Here is a 23,119-nt window from a genome sequence, read left to right as displayed (position 1 = left end):
CACTCACTACCTAACCTGGTGGTCCCTGTCACTTACTATCTAACCTGGTGGTCCCTGTCACTAACTATCTAACTGGGGGGCGCCTGCCACTCACTATCTAACCTGGGGGTCCCTGTCACTCACTACCTAACTGGGGGTCCCTGTCACTCACTACCTAACCTGGTGGTCCCTGTCACTATCTAACCTGGTGGTCCCTGTCACTCACTATCTGGGGGGCGCCTGTCACTCACTACCTAACCTGGTGGTCCCTGTCACTCACTACCTAACCTGGTGGTCCCTGTCACTCACTATCCAACCTGGTGGTCCCTGTCACTCACTACCTAACCTGGTGGTCCCTGTCACTCATTATCTAACCTGGGGGTCCCTGTCACTCACTATCTAACCAGGGGGTCCCTGTCACTCACGATCTAACCTGGTGGTCCCTGTCACTCACTACCTACCTGGGGGTCCCTGTCACTCACTATCTAACCTGGGGGTCCCTGTCACTCACTATCTAACCTGGGGGTCCCTGTCACTCACTATCTAACCTGGGGGTCCCTGTCACTCACTACCTAACCTGGTGGTCCCTGTCACTCACTACCTAACCTGGTGGTCCCTGTCACTCACTACCTAACCTGGTGGTCCCTGTCACTCACTATCCAACCTGGTGGTCCCTGTCACTCACTACCTAACCTGGTGGTCCCTGTCACTCATTATCTAACCTGGGGGTCCCTGTCACTCACTATCTAACCAGGGGGTCCCTGTCACTCACGATCTAACCTGGTGGTCCCTGTCACTCACTACCTACCTGGGGGTCCCTGTCACTCACTATCTAACCTGGGGGTCCCTGTCACTCACTATCTAACCTGGGGGTCCCTGTCACTCACTATCTAACCTGGGGGTCCCTGTCACTCACTACCTAACCTGGTGGTCCCTGTCACTCACTACCTAACCTGGGGGTCCCTGTCACTCACTATCTAACCTGGTGGTCCCTGTCACTCACTATCTAACCAGGGGGTCCCTGTCACTCACGATCTAACCTGGGGGTCCCTGTCACTCACTATCTAACCTGGGGGTCCCTGTCACTCACTATCTAACCTGGGGGTCCCTGTCACTCACTATCTAACCTGGGGGTCCCTGTTACTCACTACCTAACCTGGTGGTCCCTGTCACTCACTACCTAACCTGGGGGTCCCTGTCACTCACTATCTAACCTGGGGGGCGCCAGTCACTCACTATCGTACCTGGGGGTCCCTGTCACTCACTAAGTAACCTGGGGGTCCCTGTCACTCACTATCTAAACTGATGGTCCCTTTCACTTACTACCTAGCTGGAGGTCCCTGTCACTCACTACCTAACCGGGGGGGGGGGGGGGGGGCGCACCTCTCACTCACAAACTATCTAACCTGGTGGTCCCTTTCACTCACTACCTAACTGGGGGTCCCTGTCACTCACTACCTAACCTGGTGGTCCCTGTCACTCACGATCTAACCTGGTGGCCCCTGTCACTCACTACCTAACTGGGGGTCCCTGTCACTCACTACCTAACCTGGTGGTCCCTGTCACTCACTACCTAACTGGGGGTCCGTCACTCACTACCTAACCTGGTGGTCCCTGTCACTCACTATTTAACCTGGTGGTCCCTGTCACTCACTATTTAACCTGGTGGTCCCTGTCACTCACTATCTAACCTGGTGGTCCCTGTCACTCACTATCTAACCTGGTGGTCCCTGTCACTCACTATCTAACCTGGTGGTCCCTGTCACTCACTGTCTAACTGGGGTGTGCGCCTGTCACTCACTATCTAACCTGGTGGTCCCTGTCACTCACTACCTAACCTGGTGGTCCCTGTCACTTACTATCTAACCTGGTGGTCCCTGTCACTCACTATCTAACTGGGGGGCGCCTGCCACTCACTATCTAACCTGGTGGTCCCTGTCACTCACTACCTAACTGGGGGTCCCTGTCACTCACTACCTAACCTGGTGGTCCCTGTCACTATCTAACCTGGTGGTCCCTGTCACTCACTATCTGGGGGGCGCCTGTCACTCACTACCTAACCTGGTGGTCCCTGTCACTCACTACCTAACCTGGTGGTCCCTGTCACTCACTATCCAACCTGGTGGTCCCTGTCACTCACTACCTAACCTGGTGGTCCCTGTCACTCATTATCTAACCTGGGGGTCCCTGTCACTCACTATCTAACCAGGGGGTCCCTGTCACTCACGATCTAACCTGGTGGTCCCTGTCACTCACTACCTACCTGGGGGTCCCTGTCACTCACTATCTAACCTGGGGGTCCCTGTCACTCACTATCTAACCTGGGGGTCCCTGTCACTCACTATCTAACCTGGGGGTCTCTGTCACTCACTACCTAACCTGGTGGTCCCTGTCACTCACTACCTAACCTGGCGGTCCCTGTCACTCACTATCTAACCTGGTGGTCCCTGTCACTCACTATCTAACCAGGGGGTCCCTGTCACTCACGATCTAACCTGGGGGTCCCTGTCACTCACTATCTAACCTGGGGGTCCCTGTCACTCACTATCTAACCTGGGGGTCCCTGTCACTCACTATCTAACCTGGGGGTCCCTGTTACTCACTACCTAACCTGGTGGTCCCTGTCACTCACTACCTAACCTGGGGGTCCCTGTCACTCACTATCTAACCTGGGGGTCCCTGTCACTCACTATCTAACCTGGGGGTCCCTGTCAGTCACTATCTAACATGGGGGTCCCTGTCACTTACTATATAACCTGGGGGTCCCTGTCACTCACTATCTAACCTGGGGGTCCCTGTCACTCACTACCTAACCTGGGGGGCGCCTGTCACTCACTACCTAACCTGGGGGGCTTCTGTCGCTACCTAAACTGGGGGACTCCTGGCGCTACCCTAACTAGGGGGCACCTGTCACTACCTAAACTATCCAGGCCAGCCAGCCCTGGTGGTCCCTGTCACTCACTACCTACCTGGGGGTCCCTGTCACTCACTGTCTAACCTGGGGGTCCCTGTCACTCACTATCTAACCTGGGGGTCCCTGTCACTCACTACCTAACCTGGGGGTCCCTGTCACTCACTATCTAACCTGGGGGTCCCTGTCACTCACTACCTAACCTGGTGGTCCCTGTCACTCACTACCTAACCGGGGGGTCCCTGTCGCTCACTATCTAACCTGGTGGTCCCTGTCACTCACTATCTAACCTGGGGGTCCCTGTCACTCACTATCTAACCTGGGGGTCCCTGTCACTCACTATCTAACCTGGGGGTCCCTGTCACTCACTATCTAACCTGGGGGTCCCTGTCACTCACTATCTAACCTGGGGGTCCCTGTCACTTACTATATAACCTGGTGGTCCCTGTCACTCACTATCTAACCTGGGGGTCCCTGTCACTCACTACCTAACCTGGGGGGCGCCTGTCACTCACTACCTAACCTGGGGGGCGCCTGTCACTCACTACCTAACCTGGGGAGCTTCTGTCGCTACCTAAACTGGGGGACTCCTGGCGCTACCCTAACTAGGGGGCACCTGTCACAACCTAAACTATCCAGGCCAGCCAGCCCAGCATCACCACCAGCCAACCAGCCTAGCATCACCACCAGCCAACCAGCCCAGAATCACTGTCAAAAAGGCCACAGCATCACCAGTCAGGCCAGTATTTACTTCAACAGCCCAGCATTACCGCCAGCCAGATCACAGCCAGCCAACCCAGCCACAGCATCGGCCACAGCATCACTGCCAGGCCTTTCAGCCCACACATCATCACCAATCCAGCCAAAAACAGTATTGCCAGGCACAGCAGCCAGTAGAGGAGAATTCAGAAGCCAGGTGAGAGGTGTCTACCATATTAAGGGGGCATTCTGCCTATTTATGTGAAATGCTGTCTATTTATGTGCCTCATGACTGCTGAATTTGTCTTGTTGTGGCCTCATGATTTGTTGGGAGCCTCAAGATTGCTGAATTTGTCTTGTTGGGGGCCTCGTGATTTGTTGGGGGCCTCACGATTGCTGAATTTGTCTTGTTGGGGGCCTCACGATTGCTGAATTTGTCATGTTGGGGGCCTCACGATTGCTGAATTTGTCATGTTGGGGGCCTCACGATTGCGGAATTTGTCATGTCGGGGGCCTCACGATTGATGAATTTGTCATGTTGGGGGCCTCATGATTGCTGAATTTGTCTTGATAGGGGCCTCACAATTGCTGAATTTGTATTGTTGGAGGCCTCATGATTGCTGAATTTGTCTTGTTGGGGGTCACATGATTGCTAACTGCGAGACTATGGGAAAAGCTGAATCATCATCATATGAGACAATAGCATTAAACCTACTTTTTTAGCTTTTTCAAACAGAAAATAAAACTGGGAGGTTTTAAAAAATTTAATACATTTTTCAGGAGTAGGATGGATGAAATTGTTTATCTTCACAGTTTATTTTCAACTTGGATTTTCCATAATGTTCATTTATGAGTTAAAACGTTTGTACATTATTTAGTTTAAATTGCTGTTGCCACTTTGCGATAGATAAGTGACTTTTGGGTTGCAGTTTGGGCACTCGGCCTCCAAAAGGTTCGCCACCACTGTCCTAATCTAATGTCCCACCATTGCTAAGTTCATGTACATTTGTCTCCACCCGTTACCACACCCACACTCTGGTCCATGGCCCACCCAAGCGCGCCGCACAACATAACCCTCATATCTTTCTGTGCACTAGCTGCAGTGTGCTGAATTCTGCTGCCTACAGTATGTACAGTATAAGTGCAATGATCCGCTCAGCTGTCTGCACAGGCAGACAGCTGTTTGACCATTCCTTAAAGGGAAGGTCCAAGCAAAAAAAAAAAATGAGTTTCACTTACCTGGGGCTTCTACCAGCCCCATGCAGCCATCCTGTGCCCTCGTAGTCACTCACTGCTGCTCCAGTCCCCCGCTGGCAGCTTTCTGACCTCGGAGGTCAGGGTCGAATTGCGTACATTTTTACACATTCCCGCTAGTGCAGGAACATTAACACATACATTTTTACGCGTTAGTGGTGCAACGCGTAAATTTTTGTTCCTGCACTAGCTGGAATGCGTAAAAATGTATGCAATGTGGCCCTGACCTCCGAGGTCAGAAAGCTGCCAGCGGGGGACTGGAGCAGCAGTGAGTGACTACGAGGGCACAGGATGGCTACATGGGGCTGGTAGAAGCCCCAGGTAAGTGAAACTCATTTTTTTTTTTTGCTTGGACCTTCCCTTTAAGTCTGAGGGCTGCAGGTCTTTGGAAAAGAGACCTGTCTTTACTTTGCAAGTTTCAGACTTGCTCTGTCACTGAGGAATTTGCATACACTTATGCAAATTGCCTAGCCGCCGCCTTTGAAGGCTTGCAGTATATATACCATGTTCTCCCAGGATCCTTTGCTGGTCATGATGGTTTGTTCCTGCTAAACACTCCTGGAGTGTCAGCCTTGCTATTGTTTGCTAAAGATTATCTTAGAGTATTCCTGGGGACTGCACTAGGCATTGTTGTATTGCCTTGTTCTGTTTCTCTGCCTCGATTGTCTTGTCGCCAGCGGCGGTCGACAGGAAATCGTTCTGTCTGTCTGGGAGTGTAGGCCAGAGCTGCGGTTGCTGCTGGCTGCTCCATCTGTCTGGATTGCATTCGCCCTAGTGGTAGTGGCAGTGCTTCCTTCTGTATTCTGCCTTAGGGGTGCTAACCAGAGCAGCGGTTGCTACTGGTAGCCCCATCTGTTTGTCTGTCTGGATCGCATCCGCTCTAGCGGTAGCAGTGGTGGTTCCTTCTATATTCTGCCTTAGGGGTGCTAGCCAGAGCAGCAGTTGCTACTGGTAGCCCCATCTGTCTGTCTGTCTTGTCTGGTACGAACGCTTGCTGTAGGCTCGGTGAGGTATCCATTTAGCAAGCGTTCGCGTTCTCTATTTCATGTTTGTGTACTTTGGTTAGTTAGGGTGGCACGCTTATCACTGGGCGCCTAACGCGCGGTGATCGTGCTTAAACGCGTTCGCTGTTGCGAATGAGTGCGGTGTTCGCGTTTAGCTAGCGTTTGTTATTTTCCTTGATGTTCTTATTGTTGTTGCTTGCTGTGCCTTTTGCTACTCTCGTGCTCTGTCCTGCTCAGTCTTGTGTCTGTTGGCAATCGCCAGTCTGGCGATTGCATTCATACTTTGTTTCTGCTGATGCGTGTTCACCGGCCCTGGGTGGCAACTAGATTGGTGGACACACATTCATTCTGTCCCTGTGCTCTTTCTTTATACTTGTGCTCGGTCTAGTTCAGTCTTGTGTCACTATTGGCAATCGCTACACTTGCAATTGCGTTTCCACTTCATTTCCGTTGTTGTGCGTTCACCGTCGCTGGGTGGCGACTAGATTGGTGGACACACATACATTCTATCTCTGTGCTTACTCAGTCTTGTTTCCCTGTTGGCAATCGTCATCTCTTGCGATTGCGTTCTCACTTGGTGTCACAGGAGCCCTGGTGGCTGACCGCAATTAGCCTTCTAAACGGTGCCAGCGCACGGATCGTGCGAACTCTGGTCGCAGTCAATGCGCAGGAACCGTTAAGAGATAGACGCAGACAAACCAGAAGGGAGCCTGTGAGACACGGGTGATTACAACTTCACCCACTGGTTCAGAGTAAACTGCCACCACCGCGGTTACCATGGGACCGTGGAGCCCACTAACTGACTAGCCCTGCGAATAAAACGGTTAAACACACGATATTCTGTCTAGCCAACAACAAACAAACAGTAGCGTATCTTCAGAGACCCGGGATCAGTTCTGTGTGTACTGATAAGCAGGGTAGCGGACAGTGAATGACTTGGAGAAAGTCGTTTATTCACGCAATATAAATAATTAATATATACAGACAATTATTAAAATCACAATTATTAAGACAGTAATAGCCAGTATAAAAAATAAAAGAAGGGAGAAAAATACTTAGTTCCTGGAAAGATGTCCTTTTTGTGGGAAAAACAGAGTTCTGGGTTTCAATCAAAGTTCAGAGTTCAGACCAGGTGGATGCCAGCATATCCTCAAGCTGGCACCGATGAGTTCAAGATGTTTTCAGGGTGGAGGACACTGAGTTTGGCTCCTCTGCCATTCTTATGCCCCTGATTCAGTAGGAGGGAGTGAGGGCGGGGAGCCACACACCCCCTTAGAAGATGAGATGAGCCCTCCCCTTGTCCTGGGGACTAGAAATCATATCTACCCATATATGGGCTCTATCTCACAGAACCGTACAGGTCAGGGCAGATTTATTAACATTTTCAGGTCTGTCTCGATTTACCCAGCGCCCTGATACCAGCCATGAGGGGTGGGACCCCTGTGGTATCATCAGGGCACTTTCAAACTGCCTCACTGGCAGTCCTTACCTCAGAATGTTCTGAAACTTCCTCAGAACCAGCACCGGGGCTCATGCTACACTTCCCCCACGTTTGGCGAAGCTGCCATCTCAGGAACCCCAGAAATATGACAGATCTGGGAAGTTATGGATTATGCTATGAGACTCAGGTTTATTCAGGATGTGTTCTAGCTGCTAACAGCTGACTTCCCTTTGATCTTTACCAGTGATCAAGGTGTCAAGACCTCCCGGAGATTCGTAGCCTGCCTGGCTGCACCTAGGCATCCTGATCACCCTTTGGTTAATTAACATCTAAATGAGATCAGCTAGGTGTCACCTGGTTCCCAGACCAGAAAGGGAAATTGTGCCTTCCACAGGGAAGATGTTCAAGCTAATTAACACCTCCCCCCAGGCTTTCACTCAGCTAAGACAGATCCCCCAGCTGTTCCTAGGCAGAGGGATACTACACATCAAATCTTGGTTCTATTGATCTGAAGCGCAATCGATGCAGGGAATCGAGTGCGATCGTTCTTTTCTTCACGGGCGGTTCCAGGACGCGCCTGCGGCCCCGCAACCGTCCGTGACAGCCCTCCCCCTTGTCTGCGGCTTAGCCACCCATCCGCAAGATGTGTGGCGGCGCCGCTAACCTGGCTGACGGGCCTCGAGTTGCCGGTACGGCGGGAAAACCTATTGGAGCCTGTGGCTCGGTTCCCCTGGACCGGTCGCGGTCTGCTACCCTCAGGGTTGACCCGACATGGACCGTTCTGGACAGGGCGTTTGCGCCACTGCAGTCGGATGTGGTGTCTGCCGGGACTGCTGACAACGGGCAGTGGGTTGGTTAGGTCAACAGCCAGCCCACGCAGGGTTCCCCTGCTAAGTGGCTGTGGACCTAAGGGAACCCCGCGGGAATCCCTGGACCTTCCCAGCTCCTGACAGACGGCACATGCCCTGCAGTAGTTTGCTACATCCCTGTTCATCCGGGGCCAATAAAACTGGTTCCGAATACCGGCAAGTGTCTTGCGGACACCCGAGTGCCCTGTCAGAGGATTACCATGTGCGGATTTCAGCACATGTCCCCTAAACGCACTCGGGACCACAAGCCATTTGGTATTCGCGTGGGATCTACCTGTAGGGGGCTGTACAGACTCACTGTACAGTCTCCCACCTTCCCAGTACGCCTTGAAAGCAGCCCCGTCTGCGAGGGGCTCAGCGGCTTGCTGCCTGAGCATCTCCAGGCTTGGGTCGCTTTGTAGTGCTGCTGTGAGTACAGCGCTGTCAGTTTCAGCCAACTGGCTCATGTCACACGAGGCCAGCGGCTGAAAGGTCTCATCCCTGCGGGCAGAGGAGGGGGAGGAGGCCGGAACCCCCTCCACCTGTTCTGAGCTCTGGTTCTGAGCAGTGCAGCTGCGCGGTACTGCTAGCACAGGTACACTGTCAGAATGGCACAGACGGACATTACTCAAATCATCATTGCATGCAGTAATGACATTGACAGGTATAGACATTTTTTCATTACAGACAGGTTGTACAGGAAACTCAGGTACAGTTACGGCATCATCACAACAGACAGTCTGTACCTCAAACTCAGGTGCCTTTGAAGCAGGCACTATTGAACCTGGTACCCTTGAACTGGGCACATTCAACCCACCTCCCCCTGGTGCTCCCCCAAGTGTATAAAGTACCTGGTGGTGGGTGGAGAGTCCGTCTCCTTCCGTGAGCGACAAGGCGGTCGTGGCAGATTCATAGTAGGACACAAGCTTGCCCAAATCAGTCCCCAGCAACACAGGGACTGGGAGATCCTTCATAACCCCAACAACCCTTTCTTGGATTCCTCCCACTCCCCAATCCAGCTTCACTCTTGCGTGGGCTATGTGAAAAAGGGTGCCCTCTACTCCAGTAAGGACAAGGGATCGGCTGGAGCTGATGCTCTCCTTTGGCACAAGGTGTGAGTGAACTAACGTGATGTCAGCTCCGGTGTCTCGGAATCCGGTGACAACTTTGCCGTTCACTCTAACAAGTTGCTGCTGGTCGGTTCGGTCGCGGATTTCCTTTCCGCGGGCAAACAGGACAAAATCTGATGATCCAGGCTGTGGTTCGCTGGCGGGTTGCCTCTGCTGTGGGTGAGGTGCAGGTGATGCAGATGATCCAGGTGCTGGTGGTGTCTGTCTCCGCTCCGGGCAGTCGAATTTCATGTGTCCGGGCTGGCGGCAGTAGTGACAGGTGACCTCTCCAGGCGCGGCAGGCCTGGGTGCAGCAGCTGCGCTGGGTGGCCTCTGTGGCGGACGGCTCACAGGGGCAGGAGAGTCTGCCAGAGTATTGGGCTGACCTCCTCTCCAGCTGGATGGGACAGTTCTGCGGGTATCAGCCACCCGGGTAGTTGCAAAAGTCTCAGCAAGGTCTGCAGCGACAGTGGCTGAAGCCAGCCTGCGTTCTAACACAAACTGTCGTACATCAGCAGGGCAAATGTTCAGAAATTGTTCGAGGACTATCAAGTCCTCCAGGACGCCATAAGACCCTTTGGTGAGGCCTAGAGTCCACTGGCGGAGTGTGGTGAGCAAGCTGCTGACCACATCTCGGTACGAATCAGAAGATTTTTTCTGCCAGGCCCTGAACTTTTTCCGATAGGCTTCTGGCGTCAGCTGGTACTTAGTAATGATAGCGTCTTTTATAGCAGCATAATCATTATCCTTCTCCGCAGGCAATTCTGCGAAGGCATCAAGCGCTTTGTAGCGCAGCAAAGGTGTCAGATGTCTGGCCCACTGGTCTTGGGACAGACGATACTGACGGCATGCTTTTTCAAAAGACCGCAAAAACAAGTCAATGTCTGTGTCTTTCTCAATATTAGCAAATTTAAATTTTGCACTTACGGGTGCTGCAGCTCCTTCAGCAGGGAGACTGGGCGGTGAACTCCGGCTGGCCTGTTGCACTTTTGCCATGTTTAGCTCATGCTGTCGTTGGCGCTCCCGTTCTCGCTCAGCGGCATCCCTCTCCGCGTGGCGTTCAGCAGCAGCAGCAGCAGCTTGCCGCTCCCGTTCCTCCCGCATTTGGCGCTCTGTCCGCGCTTCTGCAGATTGGCGCTCCTCACGCATGTACTGCAGGTACTTGTCCAGGTCAGTGTCCATCAGCTTTTGTAATGCCTGCTGCATTAGCGGATCAGTACAAACGGACAGTCCAGTACTGGCCGGTTCCAGGCGAGTACTTTCAGAAACTCTGGGATTGGGGTCCATACTGACAGTCTCTGGCGTATCTGTTGATGCAGGGCCCTCAGGATGCACAACCTCTGTACGCCTAGGATCTTCAGCCTCTGGTTCCCCTCGATTGTCAGATGGGCTGGTATCCACCTCAGCGGACACTCCCGGCTCCCGCAGTTGCTGGGTATCCCATCTGGACAAGTCTGCTATCAGGTCCTGTTGTTTCCTGCGGCCGACGTCAACGCCTCTCGCTTGGCAAAGATTTTGCAGGTCCGACAGGCACATGTTCTGGTAGTTCCTGGACATTTCCATGCCAAATAAAATAAAACTTTTGGGGAGGGGTACTGGCTACACAGTCTCTCTGTATATATAAAAAAATATATTGCCTTCCAGCTACACCAACGAATTAGTTCGTTTCTTGATAGCGCTAGCGCTATCTTAGATACTTTCAGCACAACACAGGTCCCAACCGCTGCCTAACACTGTCACAGGAGCCCTGGTGGCTGACCGCAATTAGCCTTCTAAACGGTGCCAGCGCACGGATCGTGCGAACTCTGGTCGCAGTCAATGCGCAGGAACCGTTAAGAGATAGACGCAGACAAACCAGAAGGGAGCCTGTGAGACACGGGTGATTACAACTTCACCCACTGGTTCAGAGTAAACTGCCACCACCGCGGTTACCATGGGACCGTGGAGCCCACTAACTGACTAGCCCTGCGAATAAAACGGTTAAACACACGATATTCTGTCTAGCCAACAACAAACAAACAGTAGCGTATCTTCAGAGACCCGGGATCAGTTCTGTGTGTGCTGATAAGCAGGGTAGCGGACAGTGAATGACTTGGAGAAAGTCGTTTATTCACGCAATATAAATAATTAATATATACAGACAATTATTAAAATCACAATTATTAAGACAGTAATAGCCAGTATAAAAAATAAAAGAAGGGAGAAAAATACTTAGTTCCTGGAAAGATGTCCTTTTTGTGGGAAAAACAGAGTTCTGGGTTTCAATCAAAGTTCAGAGTTCAGACCAGGTGGATGCCAGCATATCCTCAAGCTGGCACCGATGAGTTCAAGATGTTTTCAGGGTGGAGGACACTGAGTTTGGCTCCTCTGCCATTCTTATGCCCCTGATTCAGTAGGAGGGAGTGAGGGCGGGGAGCCACACACCCCCTTAGAAGATGAGATGAGCCCTCCCCTTGTCCTGGGGACTAGAAATCATATCTACCCATATATGGGCTCTATCTCACAGAACTGTACAGGTCAGGGCAGATTTATTAACATTTTCAGGTCTGTCTCGATTTACCCAGCGCCCTGATACCAGCCATGAGGGGTGGGACCCCTGTGGTATCATCAGGGCACTTTCAAACTGCCTCACTGGCAGCCCTTACCTCAGAATGTTCTGAAACTTCCTCAGAACCAGCACCGGGGCTCATGCTACACTTCCCCCACGTTTGGCGAAGCTGCCATCTCAGGAACCCCAGAAATATGACAGATCTGGGAAGTTATGGATTATGCTATGAGACTCAGGTTTATTCAGGATGTGTTCTAGCTGCTAACAGCTGACTTCCCTTTGATCTTTACCAGTGATCAAGGTGTCAAGACCTCCCGGAGATTCGTAGCCTGCCTGGCTGCACCTAGGCATCCTGATCACCCTTTGGTTAATTAACATCTAAATGAGATCAGCTAGGTGTCACCTGGTTCCCAGACCAGAAAGGGAAATTGTGCCTTCCACAGGGAAGATGTTCAAGCTAATTAACACCTCCCCCCAGGCTTTCACTCAGCTAAGACAGATCCCCCAGCTGTTCCTAAGCAGAGGGATACTACACATCAAATCTTGGTTCTATTGATCTGAAGCGCAATCGATGCAGGGAATCGAGTGCGATCGTTCTTTTCTTCACGGGCGGTTCCAGGACGCGCCTGCGGCCCCGCAACCGTCCGTGACACTTGGTTTCCGCTGTTGTGTGTTCACCGTCGCTGGGTGGCGACTAGATTGGTGGACACACATACATCCTGTCTCTGTGCTCTCTCTCTTTAAGGGCTATCTTGCCCTGCATTGCTTCCCCTCGTACAATTCCTATCTGGCATCTTTGGCAGTACAGAGAGGTTGTTCCCCTGTTCTCCACAGATCCATCTGCCGGCAGGAATTCCCCTCTACAGGTGCATAGCACCATTGCTGGGTTCTCTCCGATTATACGCTTGTGGAGGATTTCCGTAGTGTCAGCGCGCATCCTGTGCGCTGACCACGGAAATAATTACACAATCGTTACAATAAGCTGTTCTCTAGTGCCTGCACTGTGTGCTGATCTACCTCCAGTGTATACAGTATAAGGTGTTACTCTGTGCCTTTACTGATTGTAAACCAGCTGTATTGTATGCTGATCCCTGCTACTTTCACTATGTACAGTATTAGCTGTAAAGCCTGGTACACACATACAATTTTGATTAGCCAATTTTAGCTCTGTTCATCACATTCATTGTCTGTGGGCCCACTTACTGCATGGGGGTGGTAAAATTGGTCAGTATGTGCGTATACATCTTTGATTTATGCCTATACTGATTGTAAATTATCTAAATAAGGGACAGGGGGATCCATCCAATATTTCGATGGGCAGGCCCGTTATCTGCAGCTTACACCGCTGCTAAGTTCATGTACATTTGGCCCCACCCATGGTCACGGTCACTGACCGCATGACCATGCCCATTTTTGCCATGCCCCCACCTAGTTCCCACAGGTGCTCCCGATCTCCAAGGACCCTAGGAACGCCCCTGGATGGCACAGGGCAAAGGGGACTCCATATTGGCTAATAACCCTGCCATGTGTATGTTTGCATATCAATTTCATAAGAAGTCTAGACCTGAAGTCTCACCTAGACTGACAATCAGATTTCTGGTTGATTTATTTCCAGTATGAAGAATGTGAAAGAGAAAATGATGTCCTTTTCCTCATCTCTTCTCTCTGTTTGTTTCAGGTGAGCAACTTAGTGATGATGACAATGATTTGCCAGCTGGCAGTAAGTAAAGTTCTAATATGTGCTTCTCTCTTGCTTATTATATTATGCAGCGTTCCTCCATTTATGTATTATATGCTCTTTGTAAGATACAGGTATGCCAACCCCTTTATCTACTCTATAAGCTATTACACAGTGTAGTATTAATAGTAATCTAGCTGCAGTGTGTGCTTTATCTGCTTGAGGCCTGGAACCCACTAGGTGCGCTTTTCTGTGCACTTTGTGATTTGAAAAGCTCTTGCTAATATAATGCTATGAGTGTGATCACACTAGAGGGATATTATTTTATAAAAATCCCCAATAGCTTTGCATTAGCTAGAGCTTTTTCAAATCACTAGCGCTTAGAAAAGGCTTCTAGTGGGTTTTAACCCTTAATCAGGGGCATAACTATCACCCCCGCCCCTCCTGCAGTCCTTACTATCTATCCCCTTGTGCTTTTCCACTAACCTCCCCACTAGAGTTGACTCTTATGCCCTGACTACTTCCTCAATAACGATTGCTCCCACCCCATCTAGACCCCCCTTCCCCTATTGGCTGACCCTTCCTACCTTGGCTAGCACCTCCTACCTTGGCTAGCGTTCTTAATTCATTCTCACTGCCCCCCTCCCCCAACTAACCTCTCCACCCAGACCGACCCCTCAGTTCTGACCACCACCTCTGTTTTCACATCCCTCCCCCCACCCTAGCTGAACTCTCCACCTTCCAGTCAGGTCATGTCAGTGCCCACTTAGCACCTGATTTGGGCACCACCATAGACCGTAATATTAATTATGGCTATGGTGGCACCGGGGTAATTTTGGTCAAATCACTGTAATTCGGATGCCAGCAATAGCCAATCACAAAACCTTGGAAGCATTGGACCAATCACATAATGTAGATTTTTTTAACAGAAATTGGAATACTGCAGAAACTATTTTCCCCAAATTTTGTGATTGGCCCAAAAATGTCCTTGGTATTCCAATTTAGTCTTTAAGCCTCCACATTCTCTGATTGGCCTAAAATCGGACTCGGAAATACTCGGTGGTAATTAGACCAATCAGAGAATGTGGAGGTTTACTACAGAATTCAGAATACCACAGACATGGCCAATCACAAGACTCAGAAGAACTCAGTAGTATCCAAGTCTTGTGATTGGTCTAAAATTACTGTGGTATTCTGATTTCCGCAATAAACGGTTGCATTCTCTGATTGGTCCAATACTTCCGACTCAGAAGTATTTGGCCGACCAGAGAATTCGATATTGTATCCAGGATGCCTGCATAATAACTGACATCCCCCAAATAAGGGATTGGGTTACAGTTTGTTAATGATTACCACTATTCAAAGGATCTATAGAAGTGATTATTACCAGCATAGGACCAATAGAGAGCTAATACTGCAGTTGAGCGAGGGCCCCCTCGGGGCCCCTCTGGCCCAAGGGCCTAGATGCGGTCGCAACCTCTGCAACCCCTATTGCTACCCCCCTGCCAATATTGCTATTAGTTTTGTGTACACTGTTAACTATACTATAATACCCTATAAATACTATATTGGTTATTATTCCCTTTTAAATTAGATTCAATAAAGTTATAACTTTTAACATATACTAGTACTATAGGGCTTGTCCATTGGACTAAGTTTCTAGAAATTTTCTCTGTACATATTACGGAGTGTTTGCAATTGTATTTAAACATTTACAGAGTAGGTTAAATGTTTTACTGTCTCTATTCAGTGGCAGCCTATTAGAAAAAGGTCAATATTTCATGTATTTTAAATTATGCACTGCTGCTCTCCACTAACATCTGCAATAGAAACCGAGCACCACATAGGGTAATAACGTTCACACTAAGATGATATTTCCAACACATCCGTGCTCCTGAAAAACTCATGTAACACTCTTCATGCACCACAACAAAAATCCTATTGCTGCAATGCTCACCAGATATGATCCACCTCAGTTTCTCAGGCGGGTCATGCGTTTGAGAATGTGTACACATGTGTACTACTAAGAAATACTCTATCACAAGAGAGTTTCATATGATAATTGGCTAGACATTTTGTATTTAATTTTGGAAAAGAAATGGTACAAAGTACATAGACCAGAATGTAGTGACGCCACTTCCTCCCACGTTGGTGATGCCAGGAGCCCAGAGTGAAAAATGAATTAAACTATATATGAAAGGCGGAAGAGCCTGAAGCAGTCAGTTAATTCAACAAAAGCGCTGTATCCACTTGCAAGCTAGAGGTGGGCCTGATCTGGTGAGCAGTTAAAGTGAATAACACGGAGTGTGTGGCACAGCACAGAGTATGGGCACGGAAGGGCTCTAGTGTTACTATATTACCCTATGTGGAGATCCATTGTATTTTGCAGAACGAGTGAGCGGAGATAAGGACTCTGACATTCTCAAACGCATGACCCGCCTGAGAAACTGAGGTGGATCATATCTGGTGAGCATTGCAGCAATAGGATTTTTGTTGTGGTGCATGAAGAGTGTTACACAAGTTTTTCAGGAGCACGGATGTGTTGGAAATATTCTCTTAGTGTGAACGTTATTACCCTACGTGGAGCTCGGTTTCTATTGCACATGTTGGTGGAGAGCAGCAGTGCATAATTTAAAGTTTTGGAAAGATTAGACCACCTGCAGCAATCCCACAGGAAATTCATTGTATGGTGACTATATATAGGACTGTAGTGCAGATTTAAACCATTTATTAATTTCATTTATTTTATCTCTCCCTACCCTCAGAAGTAGTATTCTGCCAGAAAAAAAAAACTTGTATGGCTGTAATTTGCATATCAGTGATGTTAACTATATTGCCAACAAGGTACTGACAAAAATGATCCTTTTAGAAGTAATTAAAACATAACTTTTACTTAATTTACCATAAAAACACTATGTGATCAATAAGGTCAAAAAATCATATTAAGGACGGGTTACATTATTGGTTGAGGTATGTAAATCTGTCAGTAAACTAGGTACATCTATGGTTTAACTCTAACTCTAAACCTTGACTAGGTTGCTGTTAACTTTTTTTACATTAAAGAAAAAAACCCCACCAATCCAACATGTTTCAACTCCTAAAAGGGGAGCCGTCATCAAGGAAAAAAGTGCTTAGTGGTAAGGTGCTAGTGCATTATAAAAAACAAGCATTATAATCACATCACATATGGAAAATAATAAATGAGAGCGATGTGCTCTCCTGCTCAGTCATTGCCGACTGAGCAGGAGAGCACATCACTCTAATTTGTTATTTATACTGCCTATACTGCCCTGGCATTTTAGGGGCCCTAAAGCGTGAGTGGTCTAGAAACCAAATGCCTCAAAATGTCCTGTGAAATCCTAAAGGTAGTCATAGGACGTTGAGCCCCTTAGCGCACCTAGGCTGCAAAAAAGTGTTACACATGTGGTATCGCTGTACTCAGGAGAAGTAGTATAATGTGTTTCGGGGTGTATTTGTGCATACAGTCAAAAGCGGCGCCTGGAAAAAATGGCGCACGGTTCGGAACGCCCCTTAAAACGCTATTTAGCGTTATAGACTTTAAAACGTAGTTTTCCGTGTAAGATTCAGGCTGGCTGTGGAATTACAGTCAAATTTATAACCAGTAGATGGTGCTGTTCAGCATATTGTTATAACAGGATGTCTAAAGCAGTGTTAAGCCAGATTTGCAAGAAGGAATGATAGCCTAGTGGTAAAGTACAGGTCTTTGAAGAAAATTTTGCAGGTTTGAATCTGTACACGTTACTTTTTTTTTTCTTTAATCGATAGAGATACCGCTGCTATTTGTGCCTTGATAAAAGATTAGTTGAAATATACTTTTTTTATGAAGTAAACGTTTTGTGTTTTTTGATATCCCAGCTGAATATCGTATGCAAGGAGGAGACACGGAGTTACTGACTGCAAACTCATCTTTATTCTGCCTTCCCACTTCCTTTGCATATGTTATGCAGCTGGGATATTAAAAACACAAAACTTTGACTTCGTAAAAAGTATTTTTTAAACTAATCTTTTATTAATTCTCGGATAGCAGCGCATGTATCAAACGAAAATAATTAAAAAAGAGATCATTGACTAGATTCGAACCTGCACCTTGCACAAAATATAACCACAGTTCAGTTCTATACCGCTGCACTAAAACACTGTTACAATTTCAAAACGCTAATTAGCGTTTTACATTAAATTGACGGTGCCATAATGTTCTGGTGGAGCTGTGCGCCATTTTTTCCTGCTCCCGTATTTTTACACATACCCATGCTGGGTGGGAGAAATCTCTCTGTAAATGGACAATTGTGTGTGAAAAAATCAAAAAAATCTAATTTACAGAGATATTTCTCCCACCCAGCATGGGTATGTGTAAAAATACACCACAAAACACATTATACTATTTCTCTAGAGTGACCCCTTTTTGCAGCCTAGGTGCGCTAAGGGGCCCAAAGTCCTATGAGCACCTTTAGGCTTTACAGGGGTGCTTACAATTTAGCACCCCCTAAATGCCAGGACAGTAAACACACCCCACAAATGACCCCATTTTGGAAAGTACACACCCCAAAGTATTCAGAGAGAGGCATGGTGAGTCCGTGGCAGATTTCATTTTTTTTTTTTTGTCACAAGTTAGCAGAAACGGAAACCTTTTTTTGGTTTTTTTTTTTCTTGTTTCAAAGTGTCATTTTCCGCTAACTTGTGACAAAAAATAAAATCTTCTATGAACTCACCATGCCTCTTAGTGAATACTTTGGGATGTCTTCTTTCCAAAATGGGGTCATTTGGGGGGTATTTATACTATCCTGGAATTTTAGCACCTCATGAAACATGGTAGGTGCTCAGAAAAGTCAGAGATGCTTCAAAATGGGAAAATTCACTTTTGGCACCATAGTTTGTAAACGCTATAACTTTTACCCAAACCAATAAATATACACTTATTGGATTTTTTTTTTATCAAAGACATGTAGCACAATAAATTTGGACAGAAATGTATATAGAAATTTTACTTTATTTGAAAAATGTCAGCACAGAAAGATAAAAAAATCATTTTTTTGTCAAAATTCATGTCTTTTTTGATGAATATAATAAAAACTAAAATGCACAGCAGCAATCAAATAGCACCAAAAGAAAGCTGTATTAGGGACAAGAAAAGGAGGTAAAATTCATTTAGATAGTAGGTTGTATGACCGAGCAATAAACCGTTAAAGCTGCAGTGGTCTGGATGGAAAAAAAGTGTCTGGTCCTTAAAGCGGATCCGAGATGAAAAACTAACTATAACAAGTAACTTGTCTATATATCTTATCTAAAGTTTAGATAGTTTACACAGCAAATCTAGCTGCAAACAGCTTTAATAGAATAAGAATATTTCTTCCTGTGATACAATGACAGCAGCCATGTTGTTTGTAAACATTACACAGAGGCAGGCTTATCTGCATCTTGAGCAAAGCAAACTAATCCCCCCTCATCCTCCCTCCTCCCCTCTGCCTCTGAAATCTCTGGCTAGTAATACCTCCCCCTCTTCCTGCCCAGACTGAGCTCCCATGAGCCCTTGCTACTGTCTGAAAGTGCCTTGGCTCTCTGAAAACCCGTGGGAGTGGCTTATTTAGTTTATAGGGAATTAAAACAAAAACAAAAAAGTATTTGGCTTGAGGAATGCCCTATAAACAATAGGAAAGGAACACAATTATGCAATGAGTAAAAGTTCATCTCGGATCCACTTTAAGGGGTTTTATGACTGCAGTCCTTAAGTGGTTAAAGGATTAGTCAAACAACTCCTGCTACCCATAGTACTACTTACCCTGGGCTTCCTCCAGCCCCTGTCAGGTCCTATTATCATTATTATTTATTGTATTTATAAAGCGCCAACATATTACGCAGCGCTGCACAATAGATAAATGGGTTAACATACAGGTAGAACATACGGAAACTCACAACAAAACAAGATCATGCAAATGATTTGATAACAATACAGTGTCATAGGTCAAGATAGAGACTGTTCGAGTCTACAAGAGGGGTGGTTGTGAGTAAGATTGCATAATCAAGCTGGATACATTAGGGAGGAGGGCCCTGCCAGAGGCTTACAATCTAAACGTTCTATGCCCCTTGCCGCACCTCCACTGGTCCCCTTTCCCCATTGGTGCGCAGGACGAAATCCAAGTCATCCTCTACTGCGCCTGTGTGAGTGCCGCTGTCAATCGTGGAGGTGATTGACAGTGGTGCTCGCGCAGACGCAGTAGAGGATGACCTGGAGGTCGTCCTGCGCATTGTCTGGGAACGGAGACCAGCAGAACTAGGCCAAGGGACATAGCGGCTGACAGGGGCTGAAGGAAGCCCCGGGTAAGTAGTACTATGGGTAGCAGGAGTTGTTTGACGACTCCTTTAACAGACCCATAGATTAACATAGCAACAACGAGGGGGCTTACCTCCTGCTCTCCCTTTCAGCCACTAGGTGTGCTCTGCACACTTCTTGGTCTTTGCACTTCACGTGAAGTCATACAATATGCAGAGAAAATGAGACACAAAGGATGGCAGAAGACACCTAGAGGCTGCAGCGGGAACAAAGAAGAGACCCAACGTTGAAGTAAGCCCCATCACTGCTGCCACGCTAATCTGCGGAACTGTTAGAGGAGAGGTGAGCGGAAACAACCAGTGAAGCATGGGAGGGGTGCCCTGGTGAAGGAGGAAGGAAGTAACTCCAGTTATGAGAACCTTGTCCTTGAATGAAATTAATTGACACAAGCATATACATTTGCAGCATTTCGTGCAACAGCCTTTCCTCAAGTGCCAGTGCCCAGACCAGCTGAAAAAGATTTGACTTACAGTATGAAACCTACAGGCACTTAAAGTACCACTGACCCTCTTCCCCCCTCCCTTTAAATTTTTAATATTACTTTATTGCTGGTACTGCGACTAGTACACAGCACCAGTCTACCCCCTGCTGTGCCCTCTGTAACCCTCGTTCTGCTCAGTCGTAGTCTTCAACTGAGGAAGAACGTCGAATATGATTGGGGAGGAAGTGACAGTTCTTCCTCCCCTCTGTGCGCTCATAACACCGCCCCCTCTACCTGCTGCTTTAGTTCCATATCTGTTTCACTGCACACAGCGATAATTGAGGTCAGATATTCTTCCGACCTCCAATAACATGAGCCCACGCACAGTGCTGCTTCCCTGCGCGCCGTGTGCAGTGAAACACATACGGAAATAAAGCAGCATTGGAGGGGGCAGATTAAGGACGCACAGAAGGGAGGAAGAAATGTCACTTCCTCCCCAATCATAATTGTTGTCAGAATGGGGCCACAGGAGGCACTGAAGGGGAAAGGATGGTGCTGTGTGTTGAGAAAAGTCACAGCACCAGTAACAAAACACTGTTAAAGTATTTTAAGATCAGGTCAGGGGTATTTTAAACACACCCTCAAAGGGGCAGGCACATTCTTAAATATATACATAAAAGGAACAAATCAGCAGAAAACATAAACATCAATATACAAGTAAATGCAAACAATGGCTGTTTGTCAAAATATCAAAAAAACTCCAGACTAGAGGCATATCCACTAAACTGCAGTAATCAGAATAACATGCATAAAGTCTTACACCTGATGAGTGAAGCCTATTGCACATTATGTATAGTCCTATGCACATTATTCTTACCACAGTTTAGTGAATATACCCCTAAATTCCTTGTTAGGACCGCCTGGTTTTAGCAACACCAATCCAATCCAAAAACATTCACACGTTAAGACAATCTGCATCACACTCACAACCTCAGGTACTTTAACCACTTCCAAGACACACCATCTGAGTTGACTTAAGGTTTCCATTAACAATCCAATTTCTAGCGAAAAATCATTTGAGCGATCAGAAAATTTTGATCAGAATGAAAATTGTTTACTACTTCATCAACGAATCACGCTTTGCTTCCTATAGTATCTATCACAACCCACTAGAAAATCCAAATTTTGATTTGACGAAAATCCAATCCGATGACTTTTTATAATCGTCTGTAATCAATTGTGCCCATCAACGGAGGTTATTTGCAACCAATCCAATCAGACTCCCTGATCGCTCTAACGATTTTTCGCTGGATATTGGACTGTTAGCGACCACCTTAAAGGAGTCATCAGGGGAAATAATGAAAATAAGTGCTACTTACCCGGGGCTTCCTCCAGCCACGAGCTCCCAGCATGTCCCTCGCCGCAGCTCCACCGTCAGCCGTTCACCGCCGCTGCCTCCCAGTCCCCAGGAACCTCCAGGTCGGCCTGACGTCATCGCCAGGGACCGGAAGGCAGCGGCGGAGAATGGCTGACGGCGGAGCTGCAGCGAGGGACATGCTGGGAGCTTGGCGCTGGAGGAAGCCCCGGGTAAGCAGCACTTATTTTCATTATTTCCCCTGATGACTCCTTTAAGAAATGGTAAACAAATCTCCCACTGCTAGGCGGGTACTCAGTACATAAATCTTACCATCTTGTCTTGTAGTTAAAGATTACTGTGAGTCCCCTTCCATTAGGCAATGTAATATATGTGACTTCTAGCATCCAAACAGGTAATCCACATGCAGGATGTCAATATTACTATACCACAAGATGATAATGGAGTATACAGTCCGCTGCCACTCAGTCCAGCAGTAGTGCGGCGTCTCCACATTTCAAATCAAAGGTAATCCCTCTACTTCAGGGGTAGGGAACTTATGCCTCTGATGTGGCTGTTTTGATGGCTACATCTGGCTCACACACAAATCAGTAGGGGTTGTTTCACTAAGCTACACTGCTCAAGCAGTGCAGCTTAATGGGGCAGTGCAAGTAAAATTGTCAAAGTAGGCATGCTACTGCTGTAGCATGCACTACTCATTTACTCACACTCCCCCCAAAACTAACAGCTGCTCCAATTGTCCCACTCTGGACCCTGCCAGGTCCAGTGACTTTGTAGGACGAGATCCCCGCACTTTGATTGGCTCAATAGGCTGTCACTTGGCAGGCAGCCTATTGGGCCAAAGTGTGGGGATATTGTCCTACAAAGTGAATCAACCCCCAAGTCAGCTAGCAAATTGCACAAGTCGTTAGATGGTATTTCTCCTGTTTGGCTCTCAGGGAAATTGCTGATGTTGCTGAAAACCAAGAGAAGCTGAAGACGTGTCTGACACTTCCGCTGCCCAGCGGCTCAACTGTATACACAACAGGGACAACAGGGACGTGAGCCCTCTACTGTGCATGCACACTGTCCCAGTTTGAAACATATTGTATCGCTCTCAGGGAAATACATTTTAAAATATGTGGTGTTTATGGCTCTCTCAGCCAAAAAGGTTCTGACACCTGCTCTACTTCCTTAGACGTCACGGGGTATGTGGGCTGGCCTCCTCCTATGTCTTTTGGAAGAGATGAGGGACACAATATGCACACTGTGCCTACAGATGTACATGCCATACTACGATGGTGCTTACAGGATATAAACTTGATTTATTGCATATAAATAAAACAATTCCGATTGGGATATGAACTTAGCCTTTTTCCCGCCGTATATTGCACAGCTCACAGAAAAAAGAAATAGTAATGCTTTTCCTGTCCGCTTGTTTTGCAAACTTGCAAAGCTCCATTCAGTTGTACTCAGTAGGACAAAAAAAAGTGATGGTCATGTCTAAGGTTGCTTTCACAGTGG

General features: G+C 47.7%; 1 protein-coding gene across 3 annotated transcripts in view; it reads left to right on the top strand.

The window, feature by feature from the left end:
* The window catches only part of LOC137543600 (class I histocompatibility antigen, F10 alpha chain-like), a 281,306-nt gene that overhangs the window by 255,996 nt on the left and 2,191 nt on the right, over positions 1-23,119 (top strand). For 2 of the 3 annotated variants that reach the window (XR_011025548.1, XR_011025547.1), the window contains 2 exons: positions 13,472-13,513; positions 19,913-20,102. Coding sequence is in view for 1 of the 3 variants with exons in the window: in XM_068264701.1 (XP_068120802.1) it covers positions 13,472-13,513 (42 nt within the window). In the remaining 2 variants the exon portion in view is untranslated. The remainder of the gene's footprint in view (positions 1-13,471; positions 13,514-19,912; positions 20,103-23,119) is intronic. The other variant, XM_068264701.1, reaches the window with a different exon arrangement.

The sequence above is a fragment of the Hyperolius riggenbachi genome, unplaced genomic scaffold (assembly GCF_040937935.1).
Source record: "Hyperolius riggenbachi isolate aHypRig1 unplaced genomic scaffold, aHypRig1.pri scaffold_113, whole genome shotgun sequence".
In the NCBI taxonomy this organism is placed as follows: Eukaryota; Metazoa; Chordata; class Amphibia; order Anura; family Hyperoliidae; genus Hyperolius; species Hyperolius riggenbachi.
Note: the sequence above shows the minus strand (reverse complement) of the source record. Positions and strands in the feature narration are given on the sequence as shown.